At 43.8% G+C, this 15,547-nt stretch overlaps 1 protein-coding gene across 1 annotated transcript in view; it reads left to right on the forward strand.

Annotated features, from left to right (window-relative positions):
* LOC310759022 (uncharacterized protein) overlaps window positions 1–15,547 on the forward strand; it is a gene marked incomplete at its 5' end in the record, with an annotated part of 44,676 nt that overhangs the window by 14,431 nt on the left and 14,698 nt on the right. Inside the window, 3 exons of the mRNA XM_083605781.1 lie at window positions 1,617–1,691; window positions 5,869–6,066; window positions 14,928–15,005. Coding sequence (XP_083461907.1) covers window positions 1,617–1,691; window positions 5,869–6,066; window positions 14,928–15,005 — 351 coding nt within the window. The remainder of the gene's footprint in view (window positions 1–1,616; window positions 1,692–5,868; window positions 6,067–14,927; window positions 15,006–15,547) is intronic.

Consider the following 15,547-nt stretch of genomic DNA (forward strand, 5'->3'; position numbering starts at 1 on the left):
AATGAGGCTGACAAAATATATTACTACAAGGCACATAAGGACTGACAGCCACTTTGTTGTTGTAAAGTTATCTGTACTTTAAGTTCCATATAGTTTGGGGTTCAGATGAAGCTCAGTTCCTGTCTGCTCTGCATGGGGATTTTTATACTGCAGTTATATTTTAATTATTTTTTAAATGAAACAACTTTTTAAATGTGACATCTGTTTGGGTAAAGAATATATGTATGTAGGACTGCAAGTTATTTATTCATTTATTACAGTTGTTCATGTTCTGCAATATTTCCAATATGGTTTACAAGAAGCTTTAAAACACATTTTAAAACAGCAACAAAAAAAATAAAAAGACATCAGGATCCTTCCCACGGGACGATTTAATGACTAGAATTATTTTGGGTCTGCTTAGCAAAAGAAAGATTGTAAGTTTGCCCCTGAATTTGATTAAGAATAGATGCTTATCACTAAATTATTGACCTTTTGATTCAGTAGCTATCTAGTTACAGCTGAAATAGGATTGAAGTGGAGCACACTACGTATTGTACACTCTGGGGAATGTTTTTTTACTTGTGCTAAAACTCAAAATATTAATGTTTTATTGATATGTTTATTATACAATTTTAGGATGTATTCTTGATGTAAATACTAATAGTATTAAATATTCTAAATATGTATTCTTTATATTCTAAATTAATTTAAAATGTCTTAAAGCATGTTGGATTAATAGCTCCAGCCAGAAAAGTCTGCTTTTCTTCTAACCTTCTGATCTGTACAAGAAGTAATAATGGCAACTTCTTTTATCACTTTTTGTTTCTCTTTGCACTTTTTATTCTACTCCAAGAGTATAGTATCTAGATCAAGGGAAGTAATAGTGCCACTGTATTCTGCTCTGGGCAGACCTCACCTGGAGTACTGTGTCCAGTTCTGGGCACCACAGTTCAAGAAGGACACTGACCAACTGGAACGTGTCCAGAGGAGGGCAACCAAAATGGTCAAAGGCCTGGAAATGATGCCTTATGAGGAACGGCTAAGGGAGCTGGGCATGTTTAGCCTGGAGAAGAGGAGGTTAAGGGGTGATATGATAGCCATGTTCAAATATATAAAAGGATGTCACATAGAGGAGGGAGAAAGGTTGTTTTCTGCTGCTCCAGAGAAGCGGACACGGAGCAATGGATCCAAACTACAAGAAAGAAGATTCCACCTAAACATTAGGAAGAACTTCCTGACAGTAAGAGCTGTTCGACAGTGGAATTTGCTGCCAAGGAGTGTGGTGGAGTCTCCTTCTTTGGAGGTCTTTAAGCAGAGGCTTGACAACCATATGTCAGGAGTGCTCTGATGGTGTTTCCTGCTTGGCAGGGGGTTGGACTCGATGGCCCTTGTGGTCTCTTCCAACTCTATGATTCTATGATTCTAAGATTATCTCTAATTCAATATAGCCTCAAAGTTGCACTTACCCAAATCCCATTCATTTTAAAAAGATGTTTCTGTAGCTTTATTTCCTGTGTCTTTTTAAATCATGGATCTACTTATCCTACAGTGCTGTGCTGCTCATAGAATTAATTCTTAATTACTGCTTTTCATTCAGCAGTTTTACTTCACAGATTTTGCTGGTATTTTATTAGGCTGTAGTTAATGAAAGACAGGATGTTGTTGGTTCCACCCAGGCCCTGCTGGAAAGAGAGAACTGCTTTGTGAGGGTAAGAAACAAAATACAGTGTCGGTTTACAATATGTCTTTCTAACATTTGAGGAAGACCTACAGATATGAAGAAGCCTAGTAGGGCTGGGCAGTACCTGGCTTTCCACATTGTGATATATCAGCAGCTAAATACTGTGATATGCCGATATATCATGATGTCTTGAATGTGTCTAGCCTGTTTCTTCCTCCCCATCTTAGGGATGGAAGAAGCAGCTGAGATACATTGCCCAGCCCTACATGGTGAGTGAGCCCCAAAGCCTCTCCAGTTTGCATGAGCCCAGGACTTCCTTGAACCGCTCAGCTGAGGGGAGAGCCTTCTGCCCCACAGCTGAGCGAGCGTCTATGCTTCCCTCCCAGCTGAGCGGTTCAAGGAAGCTCTGTCACGAGCCGGAAAGGTGTCAGCGCTTGCTCAGCTGAGGGGGGGGGGCTGAGGCTTCCCCCTGCCCAGCTGAGCAGTTTGAGGGTAGCTCTGATTCTGCTCCGGCTCATGCGCAAGCTGGAAGGGCGTTGGAGCTTCCTCAAAGGTGCTTACCTGACTTTGCCCAAGTGGGCGGGCTTTGTCTTTCCTCTTGGGGCGGTTGGTTGCTCTGGGAGGAAAGATGCAGCCTGCCCTCCCAGGCAAAGGCAGGCAGGCTGCAGTCAAGTGTCTGCCTTCTCCTGAGTGGGTGGACTGCGTCTTTCCTCCTGGAGCGACCAACTGACCCAAGAGGAAAGATGCAGCTTGCCTGCTTGGGCAAAGGCAATTTGAACTGCCGATACATCGTGGTGGCTGGGGAGTGAACGCCATACCGGTTTCAGACAGTAAATTGGAGTATCGCCCAGCCCTCATGCTTTCTCCTACAACAATGGTTGCTGAAATATCTTTTGAATCTGATACCTTTCACATTTTTGACTTGGGTCTTGAAATGTAGTGGCATTATAGATGTGGTATATGGAAACTACTGTGGGACAAACTAGCCATGATGTTAAATGTATGTAATGGTTAGCATGCTTGCATTTTGTTCCATAAGCAGCAGCCATGAGTGGAGAAAACTGTCCTGGGGCTAAGGAGGGTAGTTTTCATCAGGACCACATGGTGTGGGGAAAAGAGATAAAGACTCCCTCCCCACGTGCCATGATTGCCTCTCTCATGCATGCTATTTAAAGAACAAAATTAGGAATGTTAAATGTGTTGGTTATAGAAATCCCATGTGTCTTTTACCCTGTAAGAAATGGAGTTTACAAATAATTTGCTTTTTTAAGACCCAAATTATGTGGGTTTTAAAAAAGATTTAAAGTTTTTAAAAACTTTAAACATCAGTTTTCATTAGTTTGAACATGACGATCTCATGCAATATCACGCATGCAATCTCTCCTTCCACTAGCTAGAAAGAATTGGAAGTTGCCTTATTCCATTTGTGTTAACTTACCCTTGGATAAAGGGACGCGGGTGGTGCTTTGGTCTAAACCACAGAGTGTAGGGCTTGCCAATCGGAAGGTCGGCGGTTCAAATCCTTGTGACGGGGTGAGCTCCCGTTGCTCGGTCCCTGCTCCTGCCCACCTAGCAGTTCCAAAGCATGTCAAAGTGCAAGTAGATAAATAGGTACCGCTCCAGCGGGAAGGTAAACGGCGTTTCCGTGCGCTGCTCTGGTTCTCCAGAAGTGGTTTAGTCATGCTGGCCACATGACCCAGAAGCTGTACGCCGGCTTCCTCGGCCAATAAAGCAAGATGAGCGCTGCAACCCCAGAGTCGTCCATGACTGGACCTAACGGTCAGGGGTCCCTTTACCTTTACTTTTACCTTTACCCTTGGATATATCTATCCCATGTATTTCCTTCCCTGCTCTTTTATTCTTCTTCTGTACCATTCTACAATTTCATCACCTTAAGCTCCTTTTACAAACTCTGCTATGTTACCTCCACTCTGTATTACTTACTTGGGCCCTGGCACTGTGTCTGACGCCTGTGTCTTGGCCACTCTGCACCAGGTGTTATTGGTCATAGTTCAGTTAGGTGAAGAATGGGGTATTGTAGGTTTCCAGCTCCTAGAAGTGAGCTGTTGCAAATGCATCAGCTGCTGGGCTGTGTACGTCTTCTTGCACCATGTGTACCTTGGTGTGGATTTGCCTTGTCTTGGCTCCACTACTCACATAAGAATAATGGAGTTGTTTAGCTCAGTTGGTAAGAGCGTGGTGCTGATAATGCCAAGGTTGCAGGTTTGATCCCCGTATGGGACAGTTGCATGTTCCTGCATTGCAGGGGGTTGGACTAGATGACCCTTATGGTCCCTTCCAACTACAATTGTATGATTCTATAGTCTTTATGGAAGCCTTTATAGTCTTGTATGCTACTTTTGGAAAATGTCAGTATGTGTGATGTATTCGCCCATCAAACATGCCTCACCTCGTTCTTTAAGGAGGTTCTTGGCCAGAGAGTACATCAGGATATCATAGTGTCATCATATCTTTAGCTGGTCTGGCTTCTTATTCAGGTCCTTGGCACCTGTGGAGTTCCAGCCAGTTAGTGTGACAATCCGCTCCATTCCAGAATTTCAGGCATAGTCTAGCCCATCCTCTCTCATCCTTGAGTCCCCAGATGTTGTTGGACTACAACTCCCACCATCCCTAGCTATCAGGACCAATGGTCCGGGATGACAAGAGTTGTAGTTCAACAACATCTGGGGATTCAAGGTTGAGAGAGGCTGGATTAGCTCCTAAACCCACCCTCATTCTGGTCAGCCTACCTGTGAAAGCCACGGCGTCAAGATTTTCTTCAAAACTATAATAGTAAGAAATAAAAATTTTCAAAAATCAACGAGATTCTCATAAAGTATTCAGGAGTCCTTAAGGCCAAACAGAATTGTGGCATGTGGTCTGTATATTTTGCATCTCTCAACTATGAAATTATAGCCTTGCTGTTAATTAGTTTATTCCTATCTGCAAAGCAACCTTTTCTGAATATGCACTTTTTCTAGTTAAGAACATTGTGTTGTAGTACAGCTGCTTTACATGTTACAAAAGTCCTACAGATAAGCTGTTTCTATGTAGCAAACCATACACTGTAGTACCGTTTTTTTCGCCCTATAGGACGCACTTTTTCCCCTCCAAAAATGAAGGGGAAATCTGGGTGCGTCCTATGGGGCGAATGCAGGCTTTCGCTGAAGCTTGGAGAGCGAGAGGGGTCGGTGCGCAGCGACCCCTCTCACTCTCCAGGCTTCAGGAAGACATCCGCAGCCTAGGCAGCCCTGCGGGAGTTCCCGCAGGGCTGTCTAGGCTGCGGATAGTAGCCTGCTTCCCGGAGCGCCGGGCGCGCTGAAAGCAGAGCGCCCGGCGCTTCGGGAACACATCTGCAGCCTACGCAGCCCTGCGGGAGGTCCCGCGGGGATGTCTAGGCTGCGGATAGCAGCCTGCTTCCCGGAGCGTCGGGCGCCCTGAAAGCAGAGCGCCCGGCGCTTCGGGAATACATCCACAGCCTAGGCAGCCCTGTGGGAGGTCCCGCAGGGATGTCTAGGCTGCGGATAGCAGCCTGCTTCCCGGAGCGTTGGGCGCCCTGAAAGCAGAGCGCCCAGCGCTTCGGGAACACATCTGCAGTATGGGGAGCCCTGCAGGAGTTCCCCGCAGGGCTCCCCACGCTGCGGATAGCAGGCTGCCGCCCAGCGGGCAGGGCGCCCTAAATCAGAGCGCCCCTTGCGCTGGGCAGACATCGGCAAGCCCCACAAGCTTGGGGGACAGCAGGGAGGCGCAGCGCCGCCATCCCACTGTTCCTCGACCTGGTTCGGTTTCTCCGACCTGCTTTTTTGGGGGGAAATAAAGGGAAAATTTTTTTCCTTTATTTCCCCCCAAAAAAACTAGGTGCGTCCTATGGGACGGAGCGTCCTATGGGACGAAAAATATAGTAATCTTCACATTCAGTTGTCATATGATTGGCTATGGTTTCAAAGCAGATATTGGTACAGCAAAAAAACAAAGTATGCAATTTTCAGCGTAATGGTATACAAGTGGGCTACACATTTGATTAAAATGCATGTCTTTTGTGTACAGATATTTCAGTGTGTCAAGCACCCCTTGGGTTTCAGTTGATTAATGACTTGTCTCTTTCCGATGTCCTTTATTTTTGAATAGTGTCTGGTTTAAAGTAATTTGTTTTACTGGTTCATAAGAGACCCAGCTTTGTTAACAATAGTCTCTCTGTCAATTAGGAAGTAGACAGGTATTTGAAGCACAATGATTTCTTAGCTCTAAGGAGGAGGGAAATGCTGTACAAGAAGTGGTTTGAGAATGTTTCAAGCCCGCTACTACAGAAAATTCAGGACAAAGTTGACAACCAGTCAAGTGAAGAAATAGAGGAAAGGAAGCGAAAGCAGCTCTCCCTTTATCTAAACTACTGTAATAAGAAGGTATTGATAAAGAAAAATGTTTTGTTACTGAAAGGCATTTGGAGGGATGTTAGCAAAATTGTAAAGTTTGTTTCCTTTGACTAAGGTTGGGATCAAAATTGTCTGCATAGAATGAATAGTTATTTTAATAGCAAAGGCTCACAGAACATGCCTTGAGCTCTTACAAGTTCATTGTAGAGAAGTGTATTTGTGTGAGGAAAATATATTGTTTGTTGTACCAATTAAGAGTAAAAAGAATCAAAATTTCAGGTGCTCTAATGAGCAACCCCAGTGGTTAATGTAACCCTCAGAATGTTTACATGTAGTCTAGACAATTGAATGGCTCAGTAGACTTAGATTGTGTACTTTTTATTCAGAACAGCTTACGAGCATGGGAGGATACAGTGTTTATCTGAAACATAAATCTGGACTGTGGTGCCATCTTTTACACAAAGTACTTCAGCATTATCTGGGTTTGAACAGACAAATTGAGGACTCTTATTTCAATTTGTTTAACAAATATAGACACCTTTCCTTCTGCACTGAACACTGATTTGGTTTTATTTTGTAAATCAATAATTTTATTAAAGATTTTCACAATGCACTAAAATAACAGCTCCAAAAACAAAAAACAGAACAAGTAGCATATGGAGTCCTCTCCTACAGGCAATTCTCACCCCCCCCCCAGCTCTTCCCTGGGATCCCTCCTTTTTCATCCCAGCCTCTCACCCTGGGGGAGATTTGGTCATATAGGAAAGCGCAAGTTATGGGTGCAGGAGCATAACAGTACAGAGTATGGCAGTCAGGCTCCTTAGTGGCTCTCAGTGTTTGCTTTCCCCTTGCCACATTCCAGAATGAGTGGGACCCACATACTGTGGTTTTCCTTTCAGTAGATAGATGTGTGTGACTAGCAGAGAGAGGAACATGGAGGTGGATGTGTGGCATGTTCTTTGCTAGTTGTATATATTTCATCATTTGCTAACAGAATTGCCAAGTGTATTGTTGGTTCATCAAATTGGATAAATTTTGTTTCTTCAAATAATTAAATGACTTCTTCACAAAGGACTTTGTATACAGAACTATGGAAATATAGTTGCATGACAAAGGCAGCAAACTGTAAAAAATAACTGGAGGGAAGACAAGCCCATATTTTTGAGGGAAATAGTGTGGGAACATTAATGCAGAGCAAAGGGAATTGGATTGAAAATTCCAGTTTGCAAACTCAATGAAGTAGATGGAACTGGACAAGTATACCTTAAAGGATGAAACAAAAAGCCTAGCCATGGAGCCATGGTCAGATAAATATTTGGATTTGAAACACAGATAATCAGGTTCAGGTTGATATTATGGACTCATTGCATAGCTTTGAGCATTGCTATTCTCCATCCTCACTCCCCATTTGTAAAATGGGAATAATAGTAACCTATCTCACAGGTTGTTGTGAGGGTGGAAAAGTGCTATATAGGCAGGTATAGAATTGTTGTTGTCACCCATCTGTCTTGGGAGACAGTGGAAGAGTGAACCATTGGGAGATAAGTCAAACTGTTGGAGAGTTACAGCACCTGCTGTGGCTATAGAGACTGATACGGGAGAGACATGTTTTATTGCAGGTGGGGCAGATGAAGGAGTCTGGTTTTGCTGTACAGCATGGCATTTCTTCTCTGCGCTCCTCCCAGCAGTCAATCCTTCTCAGGTCACTGCTGTGGATACACAACCTGTCTGTCTCTTGGCACTGCATTCGTCTGCAAGGGATTCCCTCACGGCAGAGTTCATGTTGCCAGCCTTCATGTCACATTTGCAGACATCTTTGTAACACAGAGAGGGTCTGCCAACAGGCCTGGTGCCTGAAGCCAGCTCTCCATAGAGCACGTCCTTGGAGATCCTGCCATCTTCTATTCTGCATACATGACCAAGCCAGCATAAACATTGTGGAGATAGAAGTGTGAACGTGCTGGGAATGTGGGCTCGGGAGAGAACATTTTTGTTTGAGACACTGCCCTGCCATCTGATGTCCAAAATCTTCCTGACACAGCCCATGTGGAAGGCATTGAGACATCCCTCCTGGCGGGTGTAAGGTGCCCATTATTCACTTCATAAGCAGCAAGCTGAACACACAAGTCCGGTAGACCTCCATCTTGGTATTGGAAGTTAACATCACATGGTCCTAAACCCTTTTGGAGAGGCAAGCCATTGCCATAGCTACTTTGCCAATATGCTTGTCCAGCTCAGCATCAGTGGAAAGGTTGCTGGTTATGGTGGATCCCAGGTAGACAAAACTGCCTATACCTCATGCGTATGGTAATCAAAGCTGATGTCTATAGTACTGGCAATGTCCTGTTTGAAAAAAATCTTCTCGTCTGCACATGGCGCCATGAGCAGCAATTCCCTTCTCCTGTCTTCTAACTGCCTTCAGGACAACTTGATTACCAGACTGTCTGAGCAAAAGAACTTCACAAATTGGGCAGATATTCTCTTTGTTTCTCTATGCTATCTTTGATAATGAGTAACAGGAATACCAAAGGAAGGAAACAGGAGCTGCTGCTAGTTCAGCTGCACAACTGATGGCAGGGGAGACTGGAACAGACCTGAGCTCTGGTGTTGTACAAGAGATCTTAGCAGCTCTCAAGCCAATTCAGAAAGATCCAGCTGAGATTGAGTCTGATATGACCGCTCTTAAAATAGAAGTTTCAGAGATGCATAAAAAATGGATGATTTTGAGCAGTGTTTGAACACACACGAGAGGATTACTGAAATGTATCAAAGCATTTCAGATAAACATTCAGATCCCTACTGGAATCTCAGCTGCGGAGGAATAATTTGAAAGTTATCAGTCCTCTTCCGAAGGCTCAAGCAATTGAATTTAGGGGAAAACTCAGCTTAAAAGGCTTGCTGAAAATGGAAGGTCTTAAATGGGCACCAGAAAGATTACAGAGACAGTGCCTGTCGAATATTCAAGGGCAAGGAATTCCAGATGGTAGGTGCCACAACATTAAAGGCCTGAGTCCTACACCATGTGAAATGGACTTCCCGATAAGATCTTTCTGATAAGTAACTGCCAGAGGCCCTCACCTGCAGAGTGCAGTTATCAATTGGATATATAAAGGGTATGACAATCTTTTAGGTACCCTGGTCCCAAGGTGTATAGGACTTTTATACACCAAGACTAGTAGCCTGAACTCAGCTCATAACTAATTTGCAGGCAGTGCAATTATTTCAACAATAGGGTAACTTGTTGGTGATATCCTGCCCTGTGAGCAGTTGAGCCGCTGCATTTTGCACCAACTGCAGCTTTTGGACTATCCTCAAGGATAGCCCCACATAGAGCGTGTTGCAGTAATCCATGGTGTTTGTTTTAAGGAATGAGGCAGATATTTAAAGCAGGGATGCTTAACTTTGAGAACACCCCTGTTTCAATTCTTCCAAGGAGAATTGAAGTGAGCATAACCCATGTCAAACAGCTCCTCATCATGGTTCTGCTCACTCCCCAGGACCTCTGCTAGCTGCTACGCTGTCTATTCTCCCCTCCCCACAGGAAAAAAAATAATGTTGGGGAAGGGATAGTAGTCAGCAAGGTGCCATGTTCTATGTGAGCTCAAGGCACACAGGAGAAACCTGCTGATGCCCAGTCAAGAGGTCAGGTCAGGAGTTGAAGTCCCCTGCAGGACCTTGGAGAGTTCCCAAGGTCCTACTCTGGTAGCTGTATGAGTGAGCTGAGTCTCTTGACTAAAGCCTACAGTAGGTTGGCTCTGTCTGCCCAGAGGAGCTGGGTGGCTTAAGTGCCCTTGCAGCCATTGGCTGAGGTGACAAGGGTAACCATGAGAGGGTGCTTCTCTGAATCAGAGATGGGTGCTAGGGTGGCATCCTCAGGTCCTTGAGTCCTGAAGATGGTCCTGGCAGTTCTTCCCCAAAGATGGGATCAGAACATTGTCCTTTTCAGCCTATGACACAGTGCAGGTCTTTGGCTTGTGAGTCATGGCAAAGAGGTCTGATGTCTTTCTTCTTTCAGGCAAGTGACACTGGCATTGTCATTTTCTTGAAATCATGGAGCTTGTAGTTCATTAACTCAAGTGGCGAAATACACTACCAGTACTTCCTGTCTTCTTCAGAACCTTGTGCTTCCTATTAACTTACCCGGCTTGCACATGTCCCCTTAGGATGTAAACAGGTATAGGAGGTGGGGAATGACAAGAATAAAGAACAAATGCTCTCCAAATTCCTCCTCCTATAGGTCTTCTCTCCCTGTCCTGCCTTGAACACGCTTGTGACTGCATGGAATTTACTTTTTCTTTCTTTTTACTTGTAATGCATGTTTGTATTTGTAACGCACAAACCTGATGCTACTTCCAATGGTTGCTGGAGGCCATGTTTTCCACACGGCATGGTGTCTTTCTGAAGTGGGGGAGGGCCGGGAGACTGGAGGTACCCACAACTCCTCCCACCTAGTTGCTCTTTGCTGGTACTGCTGGTTCTCTCCACGGCGGGACGCGTAGCTGCAGATGTGGGGAGGAATCAAGAAGAGCCTTTCATGCTTCTGTTTTAAATGTGTTGTAAGTTGTTTTAGATCTTTTTGTATAACACATGATTAACAAGGTTAATAACTAAATAACTAACTAAAAAATTAAAACCCCATGCATCTATTTTCATTACTTTGTTTTTAGGAAGACCAAACCCTCATTTTGCCCACTGTGAAACATGTTTGAAATGTTTGCTTTACTGGAAGTTCTTGGGTGCGTAATTCTGTGGACAAAAAAGTTTTTTTAAAAAATGTGTGTGCGCACAGGGAAACGAAACTTGCACATGTGTCATGAAGGAACTGATGTCTGGAACTTCCAGATAAATGCACCAAAAACATGAAAGAAGTTAAATGGAAAAAAATGGATGGTGCGGAAGCAGTAATCTAGGGGAAGTTGATAGCAGACAAGAATATAGCACAGCTAGATCTCCTCAAGTGCTGCCCACAATTGTCAGTGAGAAACATTGAGATAGACACAGGCATAAAATTCAGAGTTCTCATATGTGGGTGAAAGCACATGCAGAAAAATCAGATTTGTTCAATCCACATGCATGTTTACACCCTAATATGGGCAAAGCTTAAGTCACTGTTCTTTGAAATATAATGCCGTTCTACGTAAGCAGTATCATCGCTTGCCCTCTCCTCCTGGCTTTGCTTCTTGCTAATGAAAATACCACAAAATTAGCAACTAACCATGGAGGCCAGTGAGTGGCTGATCAGTGGTTGGGTTTTGTAGAGAGAGAGACTCAAGAGCACAGGATTAAACAAAAAGACATAATCCAATATTGAAAACATGTATGACGGCACATTTTCCAATGTACACAGCTTCCAGTTTTTAAAAATCAGTTTTCAGATTTCATACTCTCTTTAGGGCTGTGTACTACCATATAAAATTACTTGTGGTTGCTTATCTGTTTGCATGTTTGTGGGCAGACAGAGTTTTGAAGGACAAGAGTCCTTTTCTTTTGGAACACAAAGCAAGCAATTACCTACCCAGCCATGTTTCACAGATGAAACTAGAAACGCAGTTATTATTACATGCTGCTGAAGATGCTATCCTGTCTGCTGCATACTGTATAATTTATGCTACAACAGCTTGTTCCCAACAACTTGTTTGGCTATAAAAGATAGAATTAACAAAACTCTGAATGGCCTTCAGTCTGTTCATAATGAACTTCAGCTACTGCTGTGTGAAATGCCCTTAGAGTGCACACACTTGTGCGCCTGAGGCAAACTTCAACCTTGCACTCAGATATTTCTGAAGACCTGGTGCAGGTTGCTGAAGCCTGAAAACTCAGACCAGCCATTCACATAATGACATTTCAACAAAACATCTGCAAAAATTGGGTCAGTGATTTGATTTATTGGGGGATGTAATGTAGTAGAGAAAAGGGGCTGCCCCTTGTAAATAGGGACAGGTGGAGGTATATTTACAAATGATTCCTAGGATTGGGTCCATATCTTCTATTTTTATGTTGTGAACTGTCCTGTGATCTTTGGATGAAGGGTGGTATACAAATAAAATAAAAAAAATAAAATAACAAATTGTCTAGTAGCACCTTAGAGACCAACTAAGTTTGTTATGGGTATAAGCTTCTGTGTGCATGCACACTTCTTCAGACAGTTTTTTAAATTTATTTCGACTATGTCAGACCAACACGTCTACCTACCTGAATCTAAAATAAATCAGTATGCACCTTTTATACAAGGGAAGAGCGGCGCTTACCATACTGGAATTGTAATTTCCTTATATTAGCTGTTGCCTTCTGTGCTTTTCTGTTCATGTATTTGTTTTGTCCTTTGCTTGTGTCTTCCGTTCCGTTAGGCTTCATCTGATCCTGGTTCCCCAGCCTCCCTTTGTGTGCTTCTTCCCCCTTTCCACCCACTTTTTGAGTCTTCTTCCTCTGGCTCATACTTTCCCTCTTTTCTGCCCCCATTTCCATTTTCTCTCCTTTCCGTCTCCCCTTCCACATCTCCACCAATCGTCATTCTCCCCTCCGTCATGCTTCCTCCCTCAGTCCCACCTCATTTCTTTCATTTGCTTCCTCCAGTTCCCCCTTTCCTCCACTCGCCTTCTCTTTTCTTTCAGTCTCCCTTCTTACAGCTGACCTCCTCAGAACTGCCCAGTCCTTCAGCTGCTTTGCAGAATGTCTCCCCGCCTCGTCTTCCTGCTGCTCCTCCAGCTGCTGCTTCTGAGCCGCCTTCTGACGCTTCAGCTTCTGAACTATCTCTACCTACACAGCAGCCTCCACCTTCAGAACACGAGCCTCTTCGTGACTTCAGCGCTTACCATTCCCATAACCCTTTCTTTCTCCCTATACCTCCACCGATCCAGTCCTACAGGAGATATCAGGCTCGGCACAAGAATAGTGACACCACAAAATATCCTTGAAGACGGAAGACGCTTGGGGTCCCTTCAGTGCCAAGGCCTGCAAAAAGCGCCAGCCACGGTAGACAAGGTTCAGGGACTCACACTTTCTAATGTTTGTCATGTGTTCTGTCAATGCTGCTGATGAATTGTGTGGTGAGATACTCTGTATTCAGTGTTACCTGCACTATGGATATCATGAAGTGAAAGAGAGAACCAAGCAGGACAGTTAAGGACATCGTTTATCAACTGTCTGATGCAACACTTTGACTCCAAAAGGTGTGTAGTACACAAAGGTGTATACCATACAAGATTGTAAGCTCAATGGAGCAGGGATGTATCCTACATTTGTTTGCAGGGCTACAGTCCTTGCAATGAAATGAAAGCTTAACTTGTGTTTCCAAGCTGTGTATTGAAGGCCTCACCTGTATGTGATAACGCCTGAGCTATCTGGTTTGTGATGTGGTTTCTCCTGTGAATGCCATTGGCAAAAGACTCCTGTGCTGCACTTAAGTGGGGATGCCAACTTGTTTTTGTTGCAAAGCGTTAGCTCCTCCATGGAGCTGCAGATTGAAAGGTTTCTTGTTTTGGAGCAGATATACAGGCTTAAAGATATGGTGTAGTTTTGTCATGTGTCCCACTCTTTGATTAAGAAGTTCTTCAAATTAAATGTTATGTTCAGCACAATTTTTTTAGCATACTTAGTACTGACAACTTCATTTTTTCAGACAAAGTATTTCTGTGGGGGGAGGACTATGTCAGATGGGAATATTTTTTAAAAAAAGCCTCTCTTGCCTCATGGACTGTGATGGCTTATGAATGCTCTTCGCAAGAAATACCTCTGCTCACTCAGATACATACATATATATATACACAGTCTTTATTTTACATATGTACAGGCAGCACATTACAATCATGCATCCGAGTCCTCCGGCTCAGATTCTGGGAGTGGCTTTTGCCAGCTCCTTCTCCAACAGAAAAGGCGGGGAAGTTTCACTTGACGCCTCTCCTCTTTAACACTCTCCTTTCCCTGGCAGATGGAATAGGCATTGTTTCACTGTCTGTGCCAGAACTTCCTGTGCGGTGTTGAGGCTCTGGTTCCACATCTGTGAGCCGTCCTGCCTCCTGGCTTTCCCCTCTTTCCTCAATCGCCACTTCCTGCCCCCCTCCCTCTGCCTGTCTGCTCCTCCCCTGCATTCTCTGGCAATACCATGACATGGACACATGCTGTTTTCCTCCTGAAAATACCTCACAACTTATTTTTACTCTGAAGTTTCTACTTCATATAGTGACGCAAATAGCACCTTTTGATAAAAACTTAGAGAAGGAAGCAGTGTGAGGAGAAAGGTTTATCTCAGGGTGGTCCAACCCACAGCCTGAAGGCCGCATGTGGCCCATGAGGCCTTTTTTGGTGGCCCTTGGTAACATTTGACACCCCACCAGCCCTAAAACGCTTTCCGCCTTTGTGAAGAAGGTGGGAGGGCTCCAGGACCCTGCCAGAGCTTCACCCCTTCCCAAAGGCCAGTGCCTCGCTTACCTGACTTTTGGAGGGCTGGCGGAGGGGTTGTCAAATCCACATGGGGCCCCACACAGATGCTTTTTGCGGGGGGGGGGGGAGAATTGCTGGTGATAAGTACACCTTAAAAAAAATGAGCTTAATGCTATATGTAATTTGACATTTAGTGACCACAAAACCTGTTTTTGGTAACAGAGAGCTCAATGCACATAATTTGTAATTTGGGGACTATTGTACAAAAAATGACAACCTTGGTAATGCTGAAAGATTAAAAAGTTACTGTTGTGACTTGATTTATGAAACCAATGGTGCCATTGATGCATTAAGTTGATGGAGTAAATGCTAGCTAAATGTTGAGGTACTGTGAATATTCATCTACGATACTTTATCTGAAAGGTATACTTTAGGGATTACATAGAAAATATTAGCTACCTGCTATTATTGTTGCAGCCATAGCTTGACTTTCACTTTTTCTTCTTTTACAGGGCAGTGCATTTTTAGAAAGCTATAATACTTCCTCTTATGATCCTTTCTTTCTGAAGTGTTCTACAAACACTTGCAAGGTAGGAGAGCCAACATGCTGAATTTATTGCACGTTGACTAAGCACTGATGAGAATTGCATTGGTTTCTTGGCATCATGGGCAGAGCCTGTGAAGGGATGTGTATGCATTAACAATTTTTACAAATTAAATAAATAACACATTGTGAATTATTTGGCAGTTTAGGGAATTGCCCACTGGCAAACACACCTTCACACACTTGACCTTTCCCATCAGGATCCTCACATTTTCTTCCCCACCCTTGGAGATACACAATTCACATTTCATGAATTCCCCACAGTACTGTGGCTGTGGACTTTCTTTTCTCAGTTCCCAGTGGCTTAAATTTGGACTTGGGGGTGGGGGGGAAGAAGAAGAGTGGGAAATGGGAGTAAACTTAACACTTCCACAAGAAACTTCAAAATCTGAACTTGTTCTCTTAAGCACCAAACTATATATGCCATAAACCAAAACTTCTCTTCTGAAATGGATGTTTTGATGGGATTTATAAGTGGATCCCCAGATCCTCAGAATGCCCACTCCCATGTATGCCATCAGTTACGAA

The sequence above is a fragment of the Podarcis filfolensis genome, assembly GCF_964270895.1.
Source record: "Podarcis filfolensis genome assembly, chromosome: 3".
In the NCBI taxonomy this organism is placed as follows: Eukaryota; Metazoa; Chordata; class Lepidosauria; order Squamata; family Lacertidae; genus Podarcis; species Podarcis filfolensis.